Source organism: Phascolarctos cinereus, unplaced genomic scaffold (assembly GCF_003287225.1).
Source record: "Phascolarctos cinereus isolate Bilbo 61053 unplaced genomic scaffold, phaCin_HiC Scaffold_4;HRSCAF=312, whole genome shotgun sequence".
Lineage (NCBI taxonomy): Eukaryota > Metazoa > Chordata > Mammalia > Diprotodontia > Phascolarctidae > Phascolarctos > Phascolarctos cinereus.
This window is the reverse complement of record NW_027555847.1, coordinates 226,734,683-226,759,702: the sequence shown is the minus strand read 5'-3', so window position 1 is coordinate 226,759,702 and position 25,020 is coordinate 226,734,683. Positions and strand designations below refer to the sequence as shown.

Genomic DNA, 25,020 nt, shown 5'->3' with positions numbered 1-25,020 from the left:
GGAGGCGATGGTCAAAAATACAATGATCTACCACATTTCCAAAAGACTCATGATAAAAAATGCTCTCCACCTCCAGAGAGAGGAGTGATATACTCTGAATACAGATTGAAGTATATTTTTTTCTTCATTTACTTTTCTTGCCCTCTCCCACCCCTGCATACCATGGCTAATGTGGAAATATTTTGCATGACTTCATATGTATAATGGGTATCACATTTCTTCCCTTCTCAATGGGTGGGTGGAGAGAGGGAAGAAGAGAATTTGGAAATAAATATTAAAAAAAAATTTAAGTTCACAGATTCTAGGTTAAGAACCCCTGCTATATCTCTCTTGAATATCAGACCTCTAGCAAATCTCCTTATTTTATGTATAAGGAAACTACCAATAATTTAATATGCAATCTTGGGTAAGTTTTTGAAAGAAATGATTACTAATAACCAATCATTTGGGGAGATCCAGAGTTCTCTCTTTTTCTAAAGTCCTCATTTCAAAGCTCAGCCTCTGAAGGACAGGACTGATGATAGAAAATAAGATTAATATTCTGCTCTAGGTGTTGCTACCCCACCCAACTTTACAAGGAATTTGTTGTTGTTTGTCCTTCATTCTCGAAGAGGACCATGACATCAGGAAGGTGATGCCATGACATGTAAGTGAACTGGATTTAAGTGAGGGAGGGCTGTGCAGTCACCAGCCTCACTGTCTCCTCTGAAGCCACCTGGATCCAGTGGCAAGATATAGATCAGGACAACTGGAGAAGGCCCCGAATGCAGTGGGAGAAGTTGGCCTTTTTTTAAGTTAAGGCCTTTCCCAGGTCTCAGTTTGACTGAGGTCATACCCATTCAGCGATTAAGGCTAGGTAAGAAATGAGATAGAGAATGACCTCTTTTACCTAGTCCTTCCTTTTTTTTTTCTTTTTGATGAGGCAGTGGGGGCAAGTGACTTGCCCAGGGTCACATAGCTAGTGTCAAATGTCTGAGGTCTCAGGTCCTCCTGACTCCAAGGCTGGAGATCTATTCATTGCGCCACCTAATTGCCCCCCTTCCTTCCTTTCTTCCTGCTTCCTCCCCTCTCCTCTTCCCCTTCTGTTTTGGCCAGAAATCCTGAGGGTGTTCCCCTCCCAGATTGACAAGGAATTTAATCTAAGGTGAAACTTCAGCTGTTGTGTTCTATGCAGGCTTGGGTTAGGGAGATTCTTTATGTAGATTTCCCTGAAGCTGGGGGTGACTTGGAAGTAAATGCATGTCCCCTAGCCCCTCATTAGAATAAGTCTATGTCTCATAATAACATTCATTCTCTCATTAATTGTTAACTGTTAAACAATCAGAGTCGATTGCCACCCTCAGGAATACCTACTCTTCCAAGGGCATATAAACTGTAAACATACTGCCATGAAGGGGTCTTTGACATACGAGAATGTCACTGACCCTTTTATTGGTGATAGGCTAGCATTAATTGTTAATTATTAAGAAAATGATTAATTATCCAAACTTTTCAAACATCACAGTTTCCTCCTTTGTTAAATGAAGACAGAATTAATTGAGAAGGGTGTATTATCTTTAAGGTCCCTCCCAGCTCTAGAATTCTACAAACTCAAGTCCAAATTCCTTATTTTGGCTTTCAAGGCCCTTCATAAGCTGGCCTCATATCATTCCCCTTTATTTAGGCTTGTCTCCTCAATGTCTCCCACACATAGCAAGATCATTTCCACCTGTACACCTTTGCTCAGACCCGCAAGGCTGCCCAAACCCATGCCTCTTTTGAGTCCTAACCATCTATCAGGATCTAGCCCACTGCTTCAGTAAAGCCTTCCCTGACATTAGTACTCATTGATCTTGTCTCTGAATCCCTACCACACAATCTGGGCTACTTAGCTTAGTGATGAACTGTTCTCTGATTATTTTACATCAGCCTTGTTTCCCAAACAAGCCTGCAGGCTCTTTGAAAGCAGGGGTCCCATTTCTTTTCCTCTTTCTTGACCTCTCTGTAGACTGTGACCCTGCAGGCATCCTCTTCTTGATACTCTCTTCTCCCTAGGTTTTTGTGACACTGCTCTCTCTTGGTTTCCCTCCTACTTGTATGCTAAAGCTTTCTTCATTTCCTTTGCCAAATACTCATCCATGTCATGCCTGCTAACCAAGGGAATCCCTCAAGACTCTCTCCTGGGTCCTCTTCTCTTCTCCCTCTAATACTGTTTCTCTTGTTCATCTCATCAGCTCCCATGATTTCAATGATCATCTCTATGCAGATAACTTAGATATGTTTGTACAATTCTAACCTCTCTACTGACCTCTAGTCTTGCCTATTAGACATCTTGAACTGGATGCCCTATAGAAATATTAAACTCAACATGTCCAAAATGGAACTCATCTTTTCTACCAAATTCCCCCCCTCTTCCTAACTTCTCTGTTACTGTAAAAGGCACCATCATCATCCTCTCTGTCACCTAGGTTCATAACATGGGTGTCGTCCTCCCTCCCCCCAGTCCACCTCCCTTCCCCCCACAATATACAACGTATTCCCACGCCATGTTGATTTTTTACCAATGTTTCTCCTATCCGCTCTGCTCTATCCTCTCCTCTGATACTGCCATCATCCTGGTAGAAGTTCTCCTCCCTTCATACCTGGGACCTGTTGGCTGGTTTCCCTACTTTGTCTCTCCCACTTCAGTCCACCATCCACTCATCTGTCAAAGTGATCTTCCTAAAGTGTGAGTCTGATCATGTCACCCCCTTATTCAAGAAACTCCAGTGGCTCCTGATTGCCTCGAGTCAAATATAAAATGTTCTGTTTGGAATTCAAAGCCCTTCATAACCTGGTCCTTTCTTACCTTTCCAATAGGTGGTGGCCAGTAGGATCTTATACTTTACTTATCCCCATGTACTCTACAGTCTGGTGACACTGACCTCCTTGCTGGTCCTGGAACAAGAAACTCCATCTACAAACTCTGTTGATTCTTGCCCTTGACTGGAATGCCCTCCCTCCTCCTTTCTGCCTTCTGGCTTCCACCAGGTCTAATATCTCACTTTCTATGAGAAGCCTTTCCTGTTCCCCCTTAAGGCTGGTGCCTTCCCTTTGTTGATTTGCTCCAGTTTATCCTGTCCATAGCTTGTTTGTTCGGGGCAGCTAGGTGGCTCAGTGCATGGAGCACCAGGTCTAGAGTCAGGAAGACTTGAGTTCAAATCCGGCCTCAGACACTTACTAGCTGTGTGACCCTGAGCAAGTCACTTAACCCTGTTTGATCAGTTTCCTCATTTGTAAAATAAGCTGGAGAAGGAAATGGCTAACTACTCCAGTATCTTTGCCAAGAAAACCCTAAATGGGGTAATGAGGAGTCAAACACAAACTGAAACAGCACAATAAAACTTGTTTGTACATAGTAGTTTTTATGTTATCTCCCTCATTGGACTGTGAGCACCTTGAGAGCTGGGACTGTTTTTTGCTTTTTTCTATATCCCTAGGGTTTAGTCCAGTGCCTGGCACCTAGTAGGCATTTCATAAATGTTGACCGGATGCTGAGATATGAGAGAATGCAGTGAATGCAACGAAGAAGATGAAACTTTTTTCCTTCAGGGAACAGATGGTGGTCCATTTGGTTAGACCACCAGTTGCTTGAAATGTGTAATGTGAAATAATGAGGGAAAAGGAGGTGTGGAAGAACTTAAACATCGGACTGAGGAGTCTGGATTCAATCTTAGTGATAATATAGAGTCATTGAAGGCTTAGGCAAAATTTGAAAACTTAATTCTCCTGGTTTGACTGTTTGACCTGAGGCTTTAATCCTTCATTCTAACAGGAGCCTCTTCCTATCACAAAATGCCTTCATGTCATTAAAATTATGGACATTTATTTTAGTAGCTGTGTACAGAATAGCTGGAGGGCAGAAGGAAGAGACTGTAAGCGGGGAGGTAAATAATTATATTCCAGTAAGAGGTGAACAGAGGCCTGAATTAGGCTGGGGATTGTGAATGGAAAGAAGTCAATAGATGTAAGAGATGTCATGGAGGTAGATTTTCTCAACCTGGAAAAGTACAGATTTATTTGTTAAACTGTGTCAAACAGGATTCAGTGACTAAGCTGATTTCATTCATTTGTACAGAATTGGTGTCCTGAAATGCCTTTCACTTTGGTAAGGTAGAATGCTGCATGCTAAATGGCTGGCTGAATATATAATGTATTGTTGACTAATACCAAAAGTCAGCAGCCACAATGCACAAAATATATTCTGGGCGCATGCCAATATGGCTACAGATGAATGTAGGGAATGTTTAAAATAGCTCACAAACAGAATCAGAACAACAATATACATATTATGACTACAAAAACAATCTAGTATATAGTACAATATTTGCCCAAGATTGAAAAGTGAGGAAAGGAATACAGAGCAAATACAATGCCATTGTTATCACTTTGTTAAAACTCAGCTACTTTTCCTTTTAATCAAAATATAGCTTGGAGTTTATAGTACAATTTCACTCACTTTGCTTTTCACTCATTTTCATTGAAGCTTGAGTTTATGATTCTCTAATTAAAAAAAAAAAGGCTGACCCTTCTGAAAAAATTTCCAAGCTTTTAAAGAAATTAGCATGAATGTCACACAGAAAACCATGAGATAGTGCCTGCATACAGAACAAGTCATCTGATGTTCTAAGAACAATTTGGAATGCTTTCTTTGTGTTCTCATAATACAAACTTAACCTAATTCCCTGAAATAAGGTTTCAATACACACTTGAATACTTCTTCCTGGCTAGGCAACTACTGTTGCTCCCCATCTCTTGGGGTCAGTTGCCTTGAAAGAGCTATTTCTACCAGTAAAAATAGAGATTTGTGTGGGGTAGTGAAAAAAAAAAGCCTTGAATACAGATTTAAGAGACCTGAGTTTGAATCCTGTTTCTGACATTCCATTAAACATATTATTTCACCTTTGGTTTTCTAACCGGTCAGAATGAAGTGAGTGTAGGATACCTATCTCAGAGGCCTGCTGTGAAAAAGAACTTAGTTAAATGTAAAGCGCTTCATAAATGTGAATTCAAATTATTAGAGATATGGAAGGAGCTTTAGAAGAGAGAACCTTGAAACAGACTGCAGAGCATTAGAACAGAAGGGATTCTAGGGACCATTTAGTTCACCCACTAATTTTACAGATGAAGACACATTTGCAATGACAAGGTATTATTTAGCTGCCAAAGTAAGATCATAGCTGTGAGATCTATTTCCTTTGGATGCCGTCCACAGGGGCCACCAATGTCCCAGAAAGCTAGATTCCAACATAGTTCCACATTAATTAAAATGCTCCACATAATCTGTATACAAGGCATTTCAGGAGTCTGGGCTGCTAATGGAATTGACTACTAGGTAACATGGCATTATGGGACTTCTCTTATAAATCAAAGTTTCTGAACAACACCACTCTCTAACATTAGATTCTCCACTCCTATGTCCACTTCTGGTCAATTCCATCGACATGATTGAACCCATGTCACCTTGGGCAATCACTTCACCACTTTGGGCGTCAGTCTCGTTATATGTAAAACAAGAGAGCTAGGATAGATGGCTGCCAGTTCTATAGAGGGAAGGACTCTTTCTCTAGGTTGTAAACTTGCAACTTCATTTACCTTTCATTCATTGCTCCATTCCATAAGGGGTCAATGACACATGATATATTCATTCAGTCATTTAGCATATGCAACAATCTATCCGACCAGAGTGAAAGGCATTTCAGGACACCAGTTCTGCACAAATGGATGAATCGGCTTAGTCATCAAATCCAGTTTGACACAGTTTAACAAATAAGCCTGTTTTTTATGATTCCAACATGTTTCACTCTTGGACTAGATGGGTAATTATCTGCCCTGCCCCTTGCAGATACTTGACCCTTTCTGTCTATGCTCTTAGTATCATCATTTCCAGGACTGAAAGGGTCATCTCAGAAGTTAGCTGCACCCCTACATTCCATGGCCAGAAAGCCTTCAATGTTTTGGTTGCAGGAATATTGGGCAAGTCAGTTCCCCTACTTGGGTCTGTTTCCTCATCTACAAATTAATAGAATTGGACTATTTAACTTTTAAGGCGCCTTCCATTTCTAAGGTTTCAAGTCCTTCTTACCTCAGCCAGTGTCTTTTTGCTCTCTTGCCTTGACTTATTCTATCAGCCTTCTAAAAAAATCCTGCTGGTCACTTTCCTTTTGACTAAGCTAAAACCCTTCCTCCATCCTTCTTTTCTTTTCTTTTTTTTTTTTGCTAGGCAATGGGGTTAAGTGACTTGCCCAGGGTCACACAAGCTAGTGTTATGTGTCTGAGGCCGGATTTGAACTCAGGTCCGGTGCCCTATCCACTGTGCCACCTAGCTGCCCCCCCTCCATCCTTCTTTTCGAAATAGTTTTATTTTTCTAACCTCCTCTTCCACTAGGCACATTAGCCTTTTCCCATCAACATACTTAAAGATATATTTACCTTACAGGGGAAAGAATACAATTATAATACACATAACTAGGTAGGGGGTGATAAGGGGCAAAAAAGGAATCCGGGGATGTGAGAAGGTAGAGATAAGGAGGGAGAGCACAGCAAGGGAGACAGACAGAGAAAACACCCAGAGCCAAGAGATGGAGTGCTCTGTTTGTTGAACAGCACTGGATCAAAGAGTATATGTGGGTGGGTAAGGTATAAGATTGGAGAGGTAGGAGGGACTGGGTTATGACTTTTCTTTTTTTTTTTGCTTTTTGGTGAGGCAACTGGAGTTAAGGGACTTGCCCAGGGTCACACAGCTAGTAAGTATCAAGTCTAAGGCTGGATTTGTACTCAGGTCCTCCTGACTCCAAGGTTGGAGCTCTACTATGCCACTTAGCTGCCCCAAGGTTATGATTTCTTGAAAGATGATGTCTAGGCTCTTTTTTTGATCATGGCTTTCAGGTAGTCCAATAATTCTAAAATGATCTCTTCTGGATCTATTTTCCAGGTCAGCTGTTTTGCCAATGAAATGTTTCACATTGTCTTCTATTTTCTCATTCTTTTGGTTTTGTTTGAGAGGGACTAGGTTATGAAGGGCTTTGAATGCCAGAGGATTTTATATTCAGTCCTAGAGACAATAGGGAGCCACTGGAATTTATCAAATAGGGGAAATTACATGTTTCCTTCCAATGCTTCCTCTAGTCTGCCACTCTCCTTAACCTAGGAGGCACAGTAGCATAGCTTTGAAGATGCCCAAAGGTCTGGGCTAGTGCTGGGCAAACCATGGATGTGCAGGCTTCAATATATAATCCTTTTCTTTCCAAAGGGGTGGCATTCTTCTTAGTAGGTGATTCCCCCACCCCTACCTCCAGCACATTCAGGAAATTTCACTGCCTACCTACAGATCTCTCACAATGAAGGCTAACTTGGACCTAGTAAGTCCCACGCCTTATCACAACCTTTGGGACAGTACTAGGTACCCTTAGAATTCTGGTGTTGACGCTAAGAGGCTGAGAATACAAGTTGGTGTTACAATCTTATTGCTTCAACATGACAATGAAAAGCACCCCACCAAACCAGATAAAGTTGTCCCCTCCACCAACCAACAATACAAATAAAACAAATAAGTTGATTCACCACAGAAAAGTAATGAAAACTATCTGCATTTCCTATACGACCAAAAGTTTTCACTCAAATCTAGAAGGCAGTGCGGTATAGTAGAAAGAACACTGGACTTAGGAATCAGAACACCTGGGATCAAAGGCAGGCTGTCACTTAGCAGCTGTGTGAATGTGGCAGATGTATAGGGTGTTCAGGGAGGACTAGTACCTTTGACATGAGGGCCTCCTGAATCCTTTTCAGGGCTGCTCATTTACCTCTGGTGTCCACCTTCACTCACCTCTCACCTGTGGCTCCAAGAAGCTGCAGGATGTGTAGCAGCCCAACCCCAGTAAAACTGTCTTGGCAGACAAGCTAAACCAGGTTGAGGGTAACCAAGAGGCCTCAGACCTGTCAGTGAGTTAGAGGGATGTCTCCCCCAAGCATGTGAAGACTTCAGCTGGTTGAATGGACAGCTGAGAACAATTTGTTTCAACTGCCATGAATCGGCTGAAGTAGGCATCGTGGCGAGTTAGAGCTTGGTCAGACATCAAAGATGCTGGGGTCACCTACTGAATCCCAGGTCACTTCCAGTCCCCTTGATTTCTGTCTTGCCACTGGACTTATCAATGACTCTGGAAGAGAAAGTGAGGCTAACGAATGTGCACAGCTCTGCTTTACTTAAATCTGATTCATGTGCAAGTCAAGATATCCACTATTTTACCCCAACATTGTGATGTGATTGATCCTCTTCAAAAATGGATGAACATGTGAAAGTCGACAAGTCCCTTAACTTTTCAGTCACACACACACACGTGTGTGGTGTGTGTGTGTGTGTGTGTGTGTGTGTGTGTGTGTGTGTGTGTGTGTGTAGTAGCGGTTCTTTTTTCCAAAGAACTGAAACCAAGGGGATAACCACCCATCAACTGGGGAACAGCTGAACAAATTACTGTATATGATAACAGAATATTATTTTTCTGTAAGAAATGATAAAGGGTATGGTTTCAAAGAAGTCTGGAAGACTGGTATGCATTGATGCAGATTAAGATTAAGAACATTTTAAACAATAACAACATTTAAAGACAACAACTTTGAAAGATTTAAGAACTCTGGTTACCACAATGATTCCAGAAACCATGTGAAACAGGCTACCTATCGCCTGACACAGAAGTGATAAGACTCAAGGTGCATATTAAGACGTAAATATTTTGGATATGCATATTGAGACGTAAATATTTTGGATATGGTCAATATGGGAATTATTTTTTTACTACATATATGTTAACCATATGTTTTAGTTTTCTCCTTTCCCCTCCACAGTGGGATGGCAGGAAATGGAATGGAGAAAAACAAAACAGATTTTAGTTCACTGCAAAACAATACAATTAAATTTTTAAAAATCACAAGACAAACAATTCCTGTATTTTTTTTTTATTTTCCTAGCAGACAATTTACATAAAACCCCCCTTTAATTTAGTGTGACAACTTCCACGATAAACTACTTAAAGAGCAGCTTTGGTCAAGAATGGAATGAAATAGCCAATCAAAAAGACATCACTGCTGATTTTTTTAAACCAATACATTCACCAATTATTTAAAAAAAAAAACAAAAACAGAACACCTGTAAGGGATATTCTCTTAGTTTTGACTTGTGATAGGGTGTTTCCCGTCTTCATGCAAATGCTGGAGCTGCATTCTGTCAAGTGTCTGTCATGCTAGAGAATGGAAATATAGCTTCACATGATTCGTAGCCCCTGGATCGAAGACTCTAAAGTCTGGAGAGAAAAGAGAAAATCAATTAACTAACTAGTTTTATAGTGGTAATATGAAAATCCCCAAATAGGCTCTTTAATAATTCCCTACATAGGATCATGTCTACGAAATGCTGTTTATGGAAAACATACTATCCATGTTTTTTTATACATTTCACACATATATACACACATACATAGATTTATACAGAGATGCATGCATCTACACACACAAAATACTCAGGTATACTCTTAGGAAGTGGTGAATTCTCTAATGCTTCTTTGTATTCCCTCAGTGCTGACCCAAGTACCTTGCACTCGACAAAGACCTGTTTATTGGAATCGTGTGCTTTCTACTCTCCCACTCCCCTAATGCCAACTGCCACCTCCCTTTCCCATTCTCAGACATTTCCTAGTGTGTGGTGAAGAACTGGAAGGAATTTGTCCTGAAAAACTGCAGAAGCAGAAAGATAAATTGAAGACATTTGAGGTGAGACTAAAATATCATCAAAAATTCTGTACAGATAGTTAAATACAGGGTAATCCAAGTCCCTGTGAGAAGAAGGTAAGTGATATTTAAAGGGAGGAGGAGATGGTAGAGACATTTTGTGTTTCTGTCTAGATCTTCTCCGGCATCTATTTATACCCGAGTTTCTGTTTTCTAAATTCTAAAGATGAAAACCTCCCTGGAAATAAAGATAAATATCAAGCATGTATACAAGTAGTGGCCAGGTCACGCAAACGTTTTAGTTATGTTAACATCTAGAGAAGTTAAACAAAGCCAAACAGAAATGTGTGTGTGTATCTGTGTGCGCGCACACATGCGCCTATGTGTAGTGGAGACATGTTCATATATTTAACTTACATAATATCACCACATAAATTCTTCTTTCCACTGAAAGAATGAGGACTAGAGAGATTCCTGATTATCAAGAGTTTGTCTTAAAGCTTTTAAGTGAATCATATCTAACGTTGTGTGTTTCTATTACGTACATTAGAAAATTTTTTGGCTGCAAATATGGTTAACATTGCTCCACAAAAACAGTGCTGCCATATAAATGTCAACTACTTATTTCTACTGCCACCTGCATAACATGCAGCCAGCGGGCATCAAAAAACGTAGGGTTGTCTCTGCACACCGTGTGTCACGTTACCTATGGCAACCAACCATCATCAGTCTGTCTTTGGTCTGACCTATCTGTGGCCCAAAGAAGATTAGCTTATTTTAATTTTGGCCCCTGCCTACTGCCAAGTTGTGCAGCTCTGCACTACTACTACATAAACCAAAATCTATTATAGAAGTTAAAGAATACCTTGAAATCCCAAATTGTCATCGCTCCATCAATGCCAGTGGTGCAGAATTTGCGGCAGTCTTGCTTGTCCACTTCATAAATAGACACTTGGCTGAAGAAGGAAGAATAAAGTGAGGGACGTCAGGGAACGTTAACACTGTGGCAGTGATCAACGGCTGTCCAATCTATCTTGCAGCAAGTCAAACTTTATGGCTGCTCAAGTGAATGAGCTATCCGTTAGCTCTGGAATATCAGGTCTTCCATCCAAATTGGTTTGCAGCTATTTGACTCAGAGAACACCTCAATTTTTTTGCTATCAGGTCTCTGACAAAAATATTGAAAGGAGGAAAAGTTCATTTTAAGCTATGTTTCATGTTATTTGTGGACAGGAGACTCCAACAAAGCACCTTAGAGCTTGTTTCCTTGAAACAAAAGGCAGGTGTGATTGAAGAAGTAGATTTTCAGCAAGTGGACCAAAGAATTTACTGAATGACCTAAAGAACCATGATAATCTATTTCATACACTAAAATTCCAGAGTTTAGGACAAGGGCAAGATCACAGGAATAACCACAATAACAATATTTTAAATTGATTTTACTAGGTCTGATTCCACCAGGCCAGGGGAAAAGGCATGAGACTTGCAGTTAAAAGGTCCAAGTTCAAGTCCTGATTCTACTCCTCACTAGTTGTCACCTTGGGCAAATTATTTCTCTGAAGCTCACCCCTCATCTACAAAATGGGGACAACAATACTTGGAACAATTTACAGGATTGCTGAGAAACTCAAATGACATAATGTATGTGAAAATACTTTCTAATAATAGAAGCACTATATAAATATGAGTAACTATTCTAAAAGGCAAGTTGAAGTATTACTGAAATCCAGCTGGCTGTAAATAAAAACTGTAAGGCTTTTTCAAAACATCACACAGTCATCCCAAATATATTTCTAAGACATAAGTTCCAGCCCTACTGAGTTTGTGGCCATTTCTATCTTAAATTTCACCAGTAAAGACAGTATGTTATCAACTCCAAACATGAAAAGAAGAAGGTAGGGAATGAAGGAATTCACCCTTCAGTTCCTTAACCAGACAAGTTACCTAGTTCACTCCTTCTTTTATCCTTTTATCCTCAATTTCTTCATTTTTTAAAAGTCACACACCAAGTTAGTGGCAGAGCTACAACTAGAGTGTCCTGACTCAAAATCCAGTATACTATGCTATTTCAAATTTCTTCAGAGAAAAATTTAGTGCTTAAAATCCATTACAAGACTTTAGTCTCAAGAGATCAAAAGTCTAGTAAGACAGAGAATATCTTATGGCACTCAGGCTGAACAATGATTTGGATTCTCAAGAAGATTTCCCATTCTTCCCTACAGTCTCTTATTTTGCTGGACAAAATCTAAGCCTTCCTTCTTATTAAACAGTTACAAGTCTCTAGTGTGAAACAAGTGAAACATAATGACTAATGAATTACATTTTTTTTTAACCGTACAATTCTCTTGTTCTTAAGTATAAGGATAGGGTCCAGGACTAGACCCATGATTTCACTGGCACTGGGAACACCTGGGTGAGAAAATTCCCTCTAATCATGCAAGTTAGCATCTTCTCTATAACTTACGGTCTTAGGGAATTGTTTAGAGTATTTAGAAGTTAAGTGACCTGCCAGGGTCACACCATAAATATGTGTCAGAGGAGGGCCTTGAACACAGGTCTTCCTGGCTCTGAGACTAGCTCTCTATCCACACTACATTACTCTATGCCTCATCCACAAGAATGAGTTAAAACCCATAGCCAAAACAGAACACGGAAGCATTGTTTCATAATGACAATAAAGTCATGACATTCTGCCTCATGTTTGCTAATAAGAAAACTAACAAGACACTGGAGTGAAGCTATGGTTCTGAAAAATATTTGACAAAGTTAAATCATGGTAACAGATTATATGGCCTTAAAATTTTGCTGTATATCTTTCACAATCCTCATAATGAATGGGTTTTGCCTTTCATATCTCAAAAGTCAAAATCCTTCTGTAGTTCAGTCACAACTTGAAATACTCAGGGGGAAAAATCAAGAAGCAAAGGAAATCCAGACTCTTAGTATGTCTCTTACATGAAGTAATGCTAGTTTGAATGGTATGAGGTGGGAAACTGGAGGAATGGTGCATGAGACACATGATAGCTTCTCTAATGGGGTTACATGCAACTGTTTAAAAGTTTCTGTTCTTAGAGTTTGAAAGAGACAGGGGCTGACTCCCAGTGACCCCTGATGATTAGCACCTACGTGATACTGTTCTGGTGTAGCGTGTCCAGAGCAGTGTTGCGATCCTCAGTGGTGGCTCTCTTGTCCATGTTACGGAAGCGTTCCATGGCAGAGATGTTGCGCTGGATGCTCTGTTTTGGAATGTCTAACTTGGAGACGAAGGTCAACAAGCCACGATCATCACAGTTAAACAGCATTGGGCAGCAGTCATGGCCCTGAAACAAGACATTACTAAGGCCATAGAAGGTACCATCACACATCTAGCTGACTGCTAAGCAGAACATTCATTTTTAGCATTTTTTCACTATTGAAAGCGAACACAATTTTCTCTAAAGGGCTTTTATGCATTGTGAACAGCTTCATAATGTATGCATTATTCTCTTGCTGAAAAACTACAGAGTGCCACAAGAAAAAAATGAAAAGAGATACTTACAGCAGCAACCACGCTATTCTCAGAGACAAACGACACACTCAGGAGTGGGAGGAACTCTGTTTTCAGCTGTGAAACCCTGAACATAAGAGCACTTATTAAACAAGAGCTCAAACTGACTACATAGCTTCTTTACAGACACACAAGATGACAAAGAATCTAGCTCCTAGGGGCTCGTAGGACACAAGCTTATGTTGAGTCAAAATATCAACACTTTAAAGAATTACAAATTTGAGATAGAAGGGTCCTATGGTAACTTTCTTGGAATCACAGGAATTTAGAGTCTACAGGGGCCTCAGAAGCCATCAAGTCCAACCCCTTAATTTTACATGTGAGAAAACAGAAGCCCAGAAAGGTTAAGGAACTTGCCCAGAGCAACACAGATAATAAGTATCTAAGGCAGGATTTGAACCTAGGTCTTCCTAACTTTAAGTCCAGTGCCCTTCCAATGGCTTCCCATCATCTAAGAGATGAAATTTAAACTTCTAGTCAAGGTCATTCCAGCATTTTATTTCCTTCTTTCCCTACAAAGGAACTCTCCATTCCAGTAAAATTGGTCTATTCACTGACTTCTAAAAATGCTACATGCTTTTCTATCTCTTTATCTTTGCTCATTGTACTCACTCTTCTTGAAAGGCCCTCCTCCCAATTTAAATCCTACCTGTCCCATAAAGCCCAACCTAATTTTTATCTCTCCAAGAAGTGTTTCCTGACAAGTCTACATAAAAATGACCTCTTCCTTCACTAAATATGGATGACACTTATTTGTACCATTTATTTGGAATTTAATCATATCCTGCCTATTGTTAGCTATATTTTCATATATCTTTGACACCTTATATATATCAGGTATGCAATGAAAGCTTGTGGATTGACAAGGATCTGTTTTTACACAAAAGAGGTGTACGTTTTTAAAAAGTCAGTGTCAGGTACTGGCTTAATATTTTACCTTTTACATTCACTGTAACAAGATTTTTTCTATATGAAGTTTTGTTTCAGGGGGTATGACAAAGTGCAATAAATTCATATTCTCAATCGCATAGTTAAGGGTTCATTAGGTGTATTAAAACAACCTGGACTAAGGTGAATAAAATCTACTACATTAGAAACACTACAACATCATGATCTTTTTTGCAAAGTATAAAAAAACCCTTTAATCTGGTTAAGAAAAAAAAAAATCTCCCAAATTTGAGGCTATACTACTACTGTGCCAGTAGAGGGAGCCAGTTACCCAAGAAAACTGATTTCTAGGACAATGTGATACTACATCCCATTAGTAATTAAAATAAAGAACCAGATAACTTCAGACTCCCTTGGGAATCTGTGTTTATCAAGACAAGGCAAAAACTGATAGGAGAAAAGATGATTAATTGTTTTCCTTCAATTCCCCAACAAACAAATGGGTAAATTTTAACTCCAGTCATAGAGAACTTAAATAACAAATGGTCTCATCATAATTCAACTTGTTCCAACATATCACAGAGAAATTAGCATCAAAAAATTTAGGCATTACTTAATTGGGTCCAAACTAATGGAAATGTTGAATATTCACTTACTAAATAGGGCAAGAAATTATTTCCTATTTAATGGACCCAGCAGATGATATTTAAAGTCTTATTAAGAACCAATGTGGCAGAAAGGAAGATGTATGGAATTAAGATTAACAGAATAAATTTACTATTTTGAAGGAATGCTTATCAGTACCAAACCAGGCAAGTTCTCAAAGGAATTTTCAACACTTTTTCCATTAAATATCGTTTCTGGCAATAGAAACAACCTTTTTCAAGTCTAGGTTTAAAAACATTTCAAAAGTTAGCTGTTACCTACTACAAATATATCTCAAGGGCCCTATTCTGTTGATTCCAAATTCAAAGTCTCAATGTATTTCTGTAATTTTAAACTAAGTTATGGTAGCTCAGCTGATTAACCTAATAGGGACCTGTTTTGATTTTCTCATATCCCATTTCCACAAGGGAGAAAAGGCTTCAGAAATGGAAGACACTGTATGTTGGGGGGAAAAAAAAGAACACTTACATCATGTTTTTGGAGGCATCAGCAACTGATACAGTACTATCATGGCTGACCCAAGCGAGGCGGTTCCCACTGGCAGAGAAACTAACCCCATGGACCCAACCGCCACTTCCAGTACCACCAAACTCTGACATCAGTTGACCAAAAGGCATCTTGTACCCCATGGAGTACTGGCTGGCTTTTCATCAACTTCTTTAATGTAGGCAGAAAAAACTCTAGAAAATGTGGGGAAAAAAACTACAAATGAAAAAGAACATATCTAACACCTCAAATTTATGTAATTTTTTTTAAGGTTTACAAAACATTTAACTCACAACAATCCTGCAAAGTATAAAGAGTGCCAGTATTATAATTCCCATTTTACAGATGGGACAATTTAAGCACAAGTGACTGACACAGTAAGTGGTGGGGCTAGAATACTTGAATCCCTTCTCCTTTTACCATGTCTGAATATCTGTATATACACACCCTTACATTTTGCTAACCCACACACCCCTCTCTATCCTACTAAAGCACCACACCAATGAATGCTTCACTGGTGACCCTGGATTCCTGGTCGAGACAGTGCAAGATCCAGTACGTCTTAGCTGGAAAGGGTTTTGGCTGTGACGCAGAGATGGACTATGTTTGTCATCCAGGACTAAATTTGGAGATGATCATCACAAGGGTAGTTCAGAAATGTGAGATGATGATAACAGATGACAGAGAAAAGAGAACTAATCAACTCTTATAGCTCATTTTATTTGCCAAAGAGGATGATCTCTGTACTGGGAAGAATGGATAAAAATGGTTATCAGAGAAGAAGACAATGAGAAAGCATCTAGCTCCTCTCAATGAGTTCAAGTCAGTAGGCCTGGATGTACTACATCCCAGGGCACTGAAAAACCTGGCAGATGTAATTGCTGCCAGTGATTTTTGAAAATCTTGGAGAACAGAAGATATGCCATGAGAATGAACAGAGAAAAATGTCCCGATTTTCAAAATGGAGGAGGCAGAATCTTCAAAGTACAGGCTGACAGATTCCTAGCAAAAATTCTAACATAACATTAAAGAGATCCTTTTTGAGCTTTTGTAAAAGATAGCAATGAACACTGACAGCCAGTATGCCTTCATTAAAAACAAGTCATTCCAGGCTAAACTTGTTTCCTTTTTGCCAAGATTATCAGATTAGCAGGTCAGAAAATGCTAGAGGTAGCATACCTGGATTTCAGCAAGGCATTTGACAAAATCTCACGTAATTCTTGTGGACAAGATGAAGATATGGGCTGATAGTGTCGGCTAGATCACTGGTTCACAACAAACATATATCAAAAGGCCATGATGAGGGACTAAACCTTACCAATAATAAGATAATAATAAGATGAAATTTAATAGGAATAAATTTAAAGCCCAATACAAGTTTAAAGATTCAATTGTACAACTGTAGCTAAGGAACAGTTCAAATAAAAATGATTTGGGATCTTAGTGGACAGCAAACTCAATATTATAACTATGCAACTTAATTTGTTTGTTCTGGACCTATGATTTCATTATCACAGAAAATTCCCAGCATGGAAACTCTTTCCACAAGTGAAGATCAGCAAGTTGAACTCAACTTAAAATCTTAAGAGAGTTGCCTGGGCATTAAGAGGTTAAACAGGGGCAGCTAGGTGGTACAGTGGACACAGCACCAGTCCTGGAGTCGGGAAGACCTGAGTTCAAAGCCAGCTTTAGACACTTGACACTTACTAGCTGTGTGACCCTGGGCAAGTCACTTCACCCCAACTGCCTCTTGCCTCCCCTCCAAAAAAAAAGTTAAATGACTTGCAAATGGTCACAAAGCCAGTCAGTACATATTAGAGGCAGGACTTGAAGCTAGGTCATTCCAACTAAACTGACCCTCTAGCCAGTATACCATGCTGCCACTCACCAGGCTGCGGTTACACAGCAGCCAAAAATACTAACTCGATCTTAGGCTACCCTGAGAGAACAAGTGTCCAGAACGAAGGGAGTAACAGTACTGCTTCACTCTCTCCTGGTCAGACCACATCTGCAGTACTGCCTTTAGTTCTTGTGGCCATATTTGAAAAAGGATACTGACAAGTTGTGGAAAGTCAAAAAAAGAGATACCAGGAAGGTGGGGAAGGAGTATAAACTAATAAGGAACTCAGGATGTTTAGCTTAGATTAGGGAAGACTTGGAGGGGGCAAAAGGGAGAGGAACACGGCAGCCAGTATCAAGTACTTTAAGGGCAGTAATGTGAAATTAGACTTATTCTGCTTGTGTCCAGAGGGCAGAGCTGGGAACTATAGGTAGAGTTGCAGGAGGGCATATTCAGGCTGAAATTCAGGAAACATTTCCTAACAAGTAGGAGCCATCCAAAAGTAGACCGGTAGCAGGGCATGGTAGAGAGGTAGCCTGGATGCCAGGAAGACTGAGTTTGAGCCCCGACTGTGACATCTACTGGCTGTGCAGCCCCAGCTAGGTAACTTAACCTTTGCTCTAGGCAGCTTTTTAAGTTGCAGGGAAGGTGGCAACTGCATTGGTAGAAGAGAGCTTCCTCATTCAGGGATTCTCGCCACTCAAAATCAGAGGTCCGGTTCCTTTCCCTAACCATTAGCAGAATGGAATGTCTTGGGAAGCAGCAGATTTTCTTTAACTAGAAGATCTTCAAGCAGAGGTTAGATAACTACCCAAGAATACTGCAGGGGAGAGTCCTTTAATCCTCTGGCCACATCAACTCTCAAAGACCACTTATTGTTTGGGGAAGGGGGGGCTGGGAGGGTCCTGACTTGGTGGAGGGACTATTCAAGGGTCCCTGAAGTACTGCTGAAACATACGAAATTCAGGAAAATCTAATATTGAAAACAGGAGTTAGTATCCTAACACTTGGAAAGAATGACAGTTTCATTTAAAATCATATTTAACAGGGGAAAGTTGTGAGTTAATATGAATTCACCTGGAGAAATATTTATGTACTCATAATTTCAAAAGTAAACTGGCCTAAATAATTCCACAGTATATTCTCATTTATATTGATTTTAAGAATAAAGGGCAAATGTCCAAAAGAAGGCAATAAGAATGGCTGGTTAAAGGAAGTAGGTTTGTTTAAATTAGAAATGGGACAACTTAACAGGAACATGACAGCTATCTTCAAGTACTTATAGAGCTGCCTTGTGGAAGACAGATTAGACAAATACGAAACATCTAAGCCACATATAAAGATGGAACCCTTTATTAGTTATCAATTTTTAAAACACAACAAAAAAATTGACAAAGGAATCCAAAACTTTAGGACAGATCACATGAACAAGAGTATCTGCATAACAGAATATAAAAAAACAAAAATGTTGTAAAAGGTTATTATAACCCCACCTCCTCCCCCCTCTCCATTTCACACTTAAATATCTGCTCTCTTCATGGCTCAGTCTGCTTTTTTCCCACATTCTGAGAACATTCATCAACTCTCAAAGTTTAGATTATCATAGATTAGGGATGAAAGGGACCTCAGAAATCAGGTTTAATTCTTTCGTTTTAAGGATAAGGAAACTGAAGGCCAGGTTCTTGAACCTAAAACTCGACCCCTAAACTTCCTGCTGAACACTAGTCTAAAGCTCTAACTAGCCTAATTAATGTCTTCATCTGCATATGACCTAGAATCAATTCGTCACACCAGAAACTGGTTTTCCCCCAAATCAGCTCCTTGTCCCAACTTCCCTGTTTCTGCCACTCTTCCATTAACTCAGCTTCTGAACACTGGAGTCATCTTTGATGCCTCTTTCCTCTCCACTTAGACCCTGTCAATCATCCAATTCTATTAACTGTTCCTCAGTAATATATCAAATTCATCCTTTTCCATTCTCACTGCTACCACCCCATTCTAGGCCCTTATTACCTTATGCTTGTACTACTGCAAAAAAGTCCACCTCCCTCCATCTCAGCAGTGGAAGCAAGTGGGGAGCAGGGGTAGTCATTAAGTCAGAGACTGAACTAATTTTATCTTAAGCTATGATGGAAGAACAATAATAAACCGGTTGCGATAATCAAACGAAATGGAATTATATCCAGAAAGCCATGTATTTCAAAGGATAAAGTTTCTTTGTTACACTTTGAATCACATGTACTATTCTGTATTTGCCATATAATGTGAACTAAACTCTGGCCTGATAATTATATTTTTAGATCTGTTCTAACAGAATCATGGTGGTAGCTATTCTCTTTCTCTTTGTTAGCAATACCTATTTTCAACTTCCAGAGAAGCTATAACATTATGCTGCATACCACAAACAATGGTAGCTGAATGTACTGTAGGAACAAATCAAAATTTAGGAGACCGGATGACATTCAAAACCCTACGAAGGATTCTGAAAGATGGCTGCACAGCTCTATGTTAAAAAAGAATTCACTAGATGAACCAAACTTAACTGATGTTCACTCAATTCCCTACTGCTAAATCTGGTTTTAAATACTTAACCAGCATTCTTTCCAAATAATAACCTAAGAGTAGTGATAATGGCAGTCTTTTTCATCACGTAACTTAATGGAATCCTCACTCTATTCTAGTCTTACATATCCCAAATAACATTGTTTTTCATAGAAGGGCAAAATTCAAGACTTCCTGCTTCTTTGTCAGTGACATATTGGTCAAATTTAAAAAGCAACTACATTAGTATGAATCTTGCAAACTATTACCAAACTCAATTGCATTTCTTCTAGTTGTGTCCTAAGAAAAATAACCAGTATACTACTTTAAAAATAACGGTAATTATGCTATATTTTGTTAATCTTAGTATCTTAGAAGTGAGATCATAAGGGCCACTGTACCAGGGATGTAATATTAAAAAGACTATGTCAGTGTCAAAACCTGTTTCACTCTATGTTGCCCATACTTTCTGATAATATTGGCAGGAAGATACTAAAAACAAATATAAGTATAATGGGATTTGGGTCCTAGTCTTTCTATGTTACTACTTCTTGACTTTGTTTTAAGTTTGATAATACAAAATGAGTTAACACCTAGTGAGCCAATTTGAAATCCATAAATCAAATTTAGTTTTTTCTCACCTGCATTTGAAGTCACAAGATCCAGCAGCCAGCAAAACATTGTTGGGGTGCCAGTCCAAACTAAGGACAGTAGAACGAATTGGCTTTTTTATGTGTTTGCTCACCCACCTAAAGCCAAAAAAAAGTGACAGCTTACATACACATACCAAGAGATGTCAACCTACAGCTCTCAAATATCACATAAATCTACCAAGCAGATAACATCTAGGCATGAATTTCACATTTGCTAGTGTGGTTAGTCATTGTGCTGATGAGAGTTCCTAAGTCGCTTGAAGGAATCTACCTTTAACATATTGTTGTTATTGTGTAAATTGCTCTCCTGGTTTTGCTGATGTCACTTTGCACCGGCTCATACACGTCTTTAGAAATATTTTATTCAAGAAGATAGTCAGTAGGTGTTGGATATGATAAGCACCAAATATTATAAAAATTAATTTAAATACTAACAGAAAATGACTGTCAGATTAGCTGCCACATGTAGAGTTAGAACAATGACTTGCTAGAGGAAAAGATCAAAACTGATACCCAATTTTAAAATAAAAAGAAAACGCGATGCACAATTGAGACAACCCCAACCTGACCTAGACAAGTTATTGACATTTAAAAAAGGGAAATGGATAAAAGAACAAACACTTACAAGGATTATCATATTTACTAAAGAAGTTAACATGTAAATCAACTGCCATGGTGAAGAGACCAAAAGATTCTAGAAAATACTTTAGTCAGGAAACATCTGATCCCTTACCAAATGGAGAGATGGTAGCCAAGGGAAATATAAACTAATCTGAAAAATCTTTATGAAAGAGGATAGTGAAAGGACTGGAACAATATCATATATATTTATTTGCATGTTGTCTCCCATTAAAATGAGCTCTTGACGGCGCAGGCTATTTTTAACTTTCTTTGTGTCTCCAGGACTTAGCTCAATGCCTGGCACAGTGAAAGTGGTTCAGAGATGTTTGCAGGCCAGCTGCTGACTAGAGGCAAAACAGGCTTACAGAAAGCTTGCTGAGACCAAATTAAGGCAGATCATGCTGACAGCATTTAAGAATGAAAGTGGAAAGAAGACAATCAATAGAAAATAAATAGAAGGCGTGTCAAGATTTATAACAAGCTATTTTTCATCAATGACACTGGATGCTAACATCACAGTCCTTGATGCTGGGCTGTCTGCAAACATATTTGCCACAGTCCTGAGGGAAGCTCAGCCCTACATGAGGAAACACAAATGACACTAAAGAAAACAAAGTTGAACAGAGGGGGTGATCCAAATATACTCAGAAGAGATCTATACTGGAGGTGAAAATTTTGAGGATGTTTGATCGATTCTCAAAAATATGAAAGTGGGGAGGATACAAGACACTTGGTAAAGAGTCAGACTATATTATTACTAAAAAATTTTATCAGGCAAATATCAGTAACTACTGATCAATATGACTATATTCTCTTCTCTAAAAAAAGTCTTTATGAAAATAATCCACACATATCAAGGGCATCCTTGATGAAAGAGGAGGCGAAGGGAAAAAAGAATAAGTATTTATTAAGTATCTACAATGTGCCAGGTACTGTGCTAAGCACTTTACAAATATTACCTCATTTGATTCTCACAACCTTGGAAGGTAGGTGCTTTTAGTACCTCATTAGCAGTTGAGGAAATGGAGGCAAATAGAGATCAAATTACTTGCCCAGGGTCACACAGGTAGGAAGAATCTGAGGCTGGAATTGAACTCCGATCTTTCTGACTCCAGGCCCACTCTATTTACTCTTTCCTGGCTATAAACAACATTTGATTTCATAGAGTAAAACACTGCCTTACAGCTCTCCTCCCATGTCTCCTACGTATATATTAAAATCATGTTTCCTTGAAAGATGTGACAATAGAGATAACTTCTGCTTTAAAAATATTTTTTCTCTCCTTTCCACCTATCTCCTCACAAACTGGGGCGGGGTAGGGGGTGGTAAGAATACCTTTGTAACAAATATGCATAGTCAAGCAAGGCTAATTCTCACATCATGTAGGTCCAGAAATATATATATATATATATGTATGTATGTATGTATGTATGTGTGTGTATATATCTGACAATTAATTATCAAGAAGGCATAAAACAGGAAAACATGCTCGTCAAACATGCCATTATCATGTTCATAATTAAGTCCAAATGAGAGGGATTCCCTATAGGTGGCAACGGCTGACATTGTGCTGTTTATAGCAACCCCCAAAACAACGCAAAACCTTCTGAATGATATCCACATTCACTGAAGAGCTCAGCTTCACTATCCACACTGGAAAAACCAAACAAATATAAAATATCTGTTGTCTATGCTCTAATGTATTCCTGAATGCACAGGCCATGGAATGCCATTACATATATCTTAGAAAAGCACTGCAAATGGACAATGAGCCCTGACTGACTAGAATGAAGACTAAAGATTTGGTAAACTGGGAAATGCTTTAAATGACTCCAAACTTCTCCCTGAAATCAAAGCCTAGCTTGTTAACATCAGTAGAGTTCTGGTGATGCTATATGGTGGTCAGAGATTACAGTCTCAGCAGAATTAAAATTACAGGTCATCCAAAGGACACTGGGGTGTGTGTGGAGGAGGGGCACCTTGAAGAAAATCCAACAGATCATCATGAAAAACTATGCAGGAGAGATGACATAACGATTTATCAGAAAGATGTGTAACTATCATGCAGGAGAGTAAAGGATAATCAATGAATGGAGTGTTGAGAGATCAAGAAGAAAGTCCCAGGACACTGGATGGCCCCTCTGTGAAGAATTTATAGGAGGACATGAAATGAATACTGAAGAGCAAGGACAAGAGTCACATATGATGAGAAGGCATGACAGTGTGAGACTGACAGTTGTAATGACATCCAAGTATCAAAATTCACTAATTAGTTATCTGTCCTTATTTTCATCTTAGTTTATAAGGTGCCTAAATCCTACAAATTCATTTTATAATCCTCTATCAAGCTACAATTCTATTTTCAAAGGAATAATTAAGATCTGCCATGTAGCAGAACTATCTTTTATGTGTTGTTTCCCTCAATTAGTGTGAACTCCTTGAGAGCAGGAAATATTTCACTTTTCTGACTATCATGTAAACAGGCTTTATATTCCCCCAACTACATTTAAGTGTATAGCACATATTTTAAATTAAAGCAAAACACCGAGGAACAAGATACTTAACAATTCATAACATCATTTTTTGTCTTTGGGCTGTTGTCTAAAAAGTGATGACGCATCATCGTGTAAATTAGCAGGCTATTTTAAATGGAAAAAAACAAAAACAAAAACCAACAGACTAGAAGTCAAGACCTAGATCTTTGTCTTCAGTTTTACCACTAACTCATGTGACCTAGGCAAATCAATACTACCTCTTCTGACCATAGTTTCTTCACTTGTTAAATGAAGGGGTTGGACAAAAACAATCTCTAAATTCCTTTCAACTTTAACATTTTGTGGTCCTCTGAAACATTATTTTACAATTGAGGAAAAGCTTCTCAACGAACAGAAAGTTAAAAAATTGAGCACATTCAAATTATTTTCTTTACCCTATTATCCAGTAAAAAAAACCCTCATTTATTCAAAACACACAAACTCGGAATTTGTGAAAATTCAGACCAGAGTTGTGAAGTTTCTCTTTGAAGGTATGCAAAAATAAAAAAGGTTTACTATGCATATTCACAGTGAAAATAAGATTGTATGAGGGATCTCTAAGTTACCTAAATAAAAAATTTTTAGACCTTTAAAAGTTTTCAATTTACACAGAAACAACTGATGGCTAATTACAAGTAATCCTTATCTATTATCTTATCTATCTTATTATCTATTAAAGCAAATCTCCTCAGATGTAACATTTTGTTCATTGTGCTTGAAAGAAAACAAAATCTTTTTAAAAGGTATATATTTTATAACTCAGACTGGTTTCTTTCCAATAAGTGCCAACTTTGAAAGTTTTACTGTATTATAAAAAAGTAAGAAGATAATTCCCTTCCTTTGATGTGCCTAAATACAACAGAAATGGCAAGGCTGTAAAAAATACACTTTTGCTAATTTTGGCTGAAACACAAACACTGCAGGTTACCACAAACCACTTCCAAGCTGGAGGGTATTTACCACTATATCTGAATGTGTGTCAGATGGAACAGAATTGTTTTCTTATCACAGCAAACAGGAGGGAATGGTTAAAATAAGTTCTTCAGACATATAATAAATTTCTCTATTTTGACTGGCTCAGTTTCAAATGATTTATAAAGTACAACATTCACAATTATGCTTCCAAGATTCTAGTGAATTTTCACTGAGATGGTTTACATACTAACGTGACAAAATATTGTATTAATAAAGAAGGGGTTAGGAAAACAATTCAGAATCAATCCTATAAGTCTAAGAGGATAGGTAAGGTAAGGTAAGGGGGGAAAGGGAAAATATTCTAACATTTCTGTGGGCCTCTGAGTATAACTCAATCTGTAATTTATATAATAAAATAAGAAAAAAGCATCAGGGTTATAAAACTGTAATTTGAAAAGAATGAGAGAGAACAGAGGTCTAATTTTAGGGAATGGAAACAAGCTTGTAGACCAAAATACAAAAATGGATGGTTCTGCTGAGAGAGAGCTATGTGTGGCTTGATCATTCATATATACTTACAAAGAAGAA

General features: G+C 38.6%; 1 protein-coding gene and 1 long non-coding RNA gene across 5 annotated transcripts in view; one reads left to right on the top strand and one right to left on the bottom strand.

The window, feature by feature from the left end:
• LOC110223190 (uncharacterized) overlaps positions 1–24,589 on the top strand; it is a 42,135-nt gene extending 17,546 nt beyond the window's left edge. For 2 of the 4 annotated variants that reach the window (XR_002328614.2, XR_002328613.2), the window contains 2 exons: positions 9,590–9,783; positions 11,188–11,509. This is a non-coding gene — a long non-coding RNA (uncharacterized LOC110223190). Of the gene's footprint in view, positions 1–9,589; positions 9,784–11,187; positions 11,510–15,249 lie in introns of those variants that run through there. The other 2 variants (XR_013486051.1, XR_013486050.1) reach the window with 2 other exon arrangements.
• The window catches only part of ARPC1A (actin related protein 2/3 complex subunit 1A), a 33,368-nt gene continuing 17,305 nt past the window's right edge, over positions 8,958–25,020 (bottom strand). The window contains 7 exon segments of the mRNA XM_021008556.2: positions 8,958–9,317; positions 10,607–10,697; positions 12,868–13,061; positions 13,280–13,355; positions 15,311–15,464; positions 15,467–15,522; positions 20,351–20,458. Coding sequence (XP_020864215.1) covers positions 9,279–9,317; positions 10,607–10,697; positions 12,868–13,061; positions 13,280–13,355; positions 15,311–15,464; positions 15,467–15,522; positions 20,351–20,458 — 718 coding nt within the window. The 3' untranslated portion in view covers positions 8,958–9,278.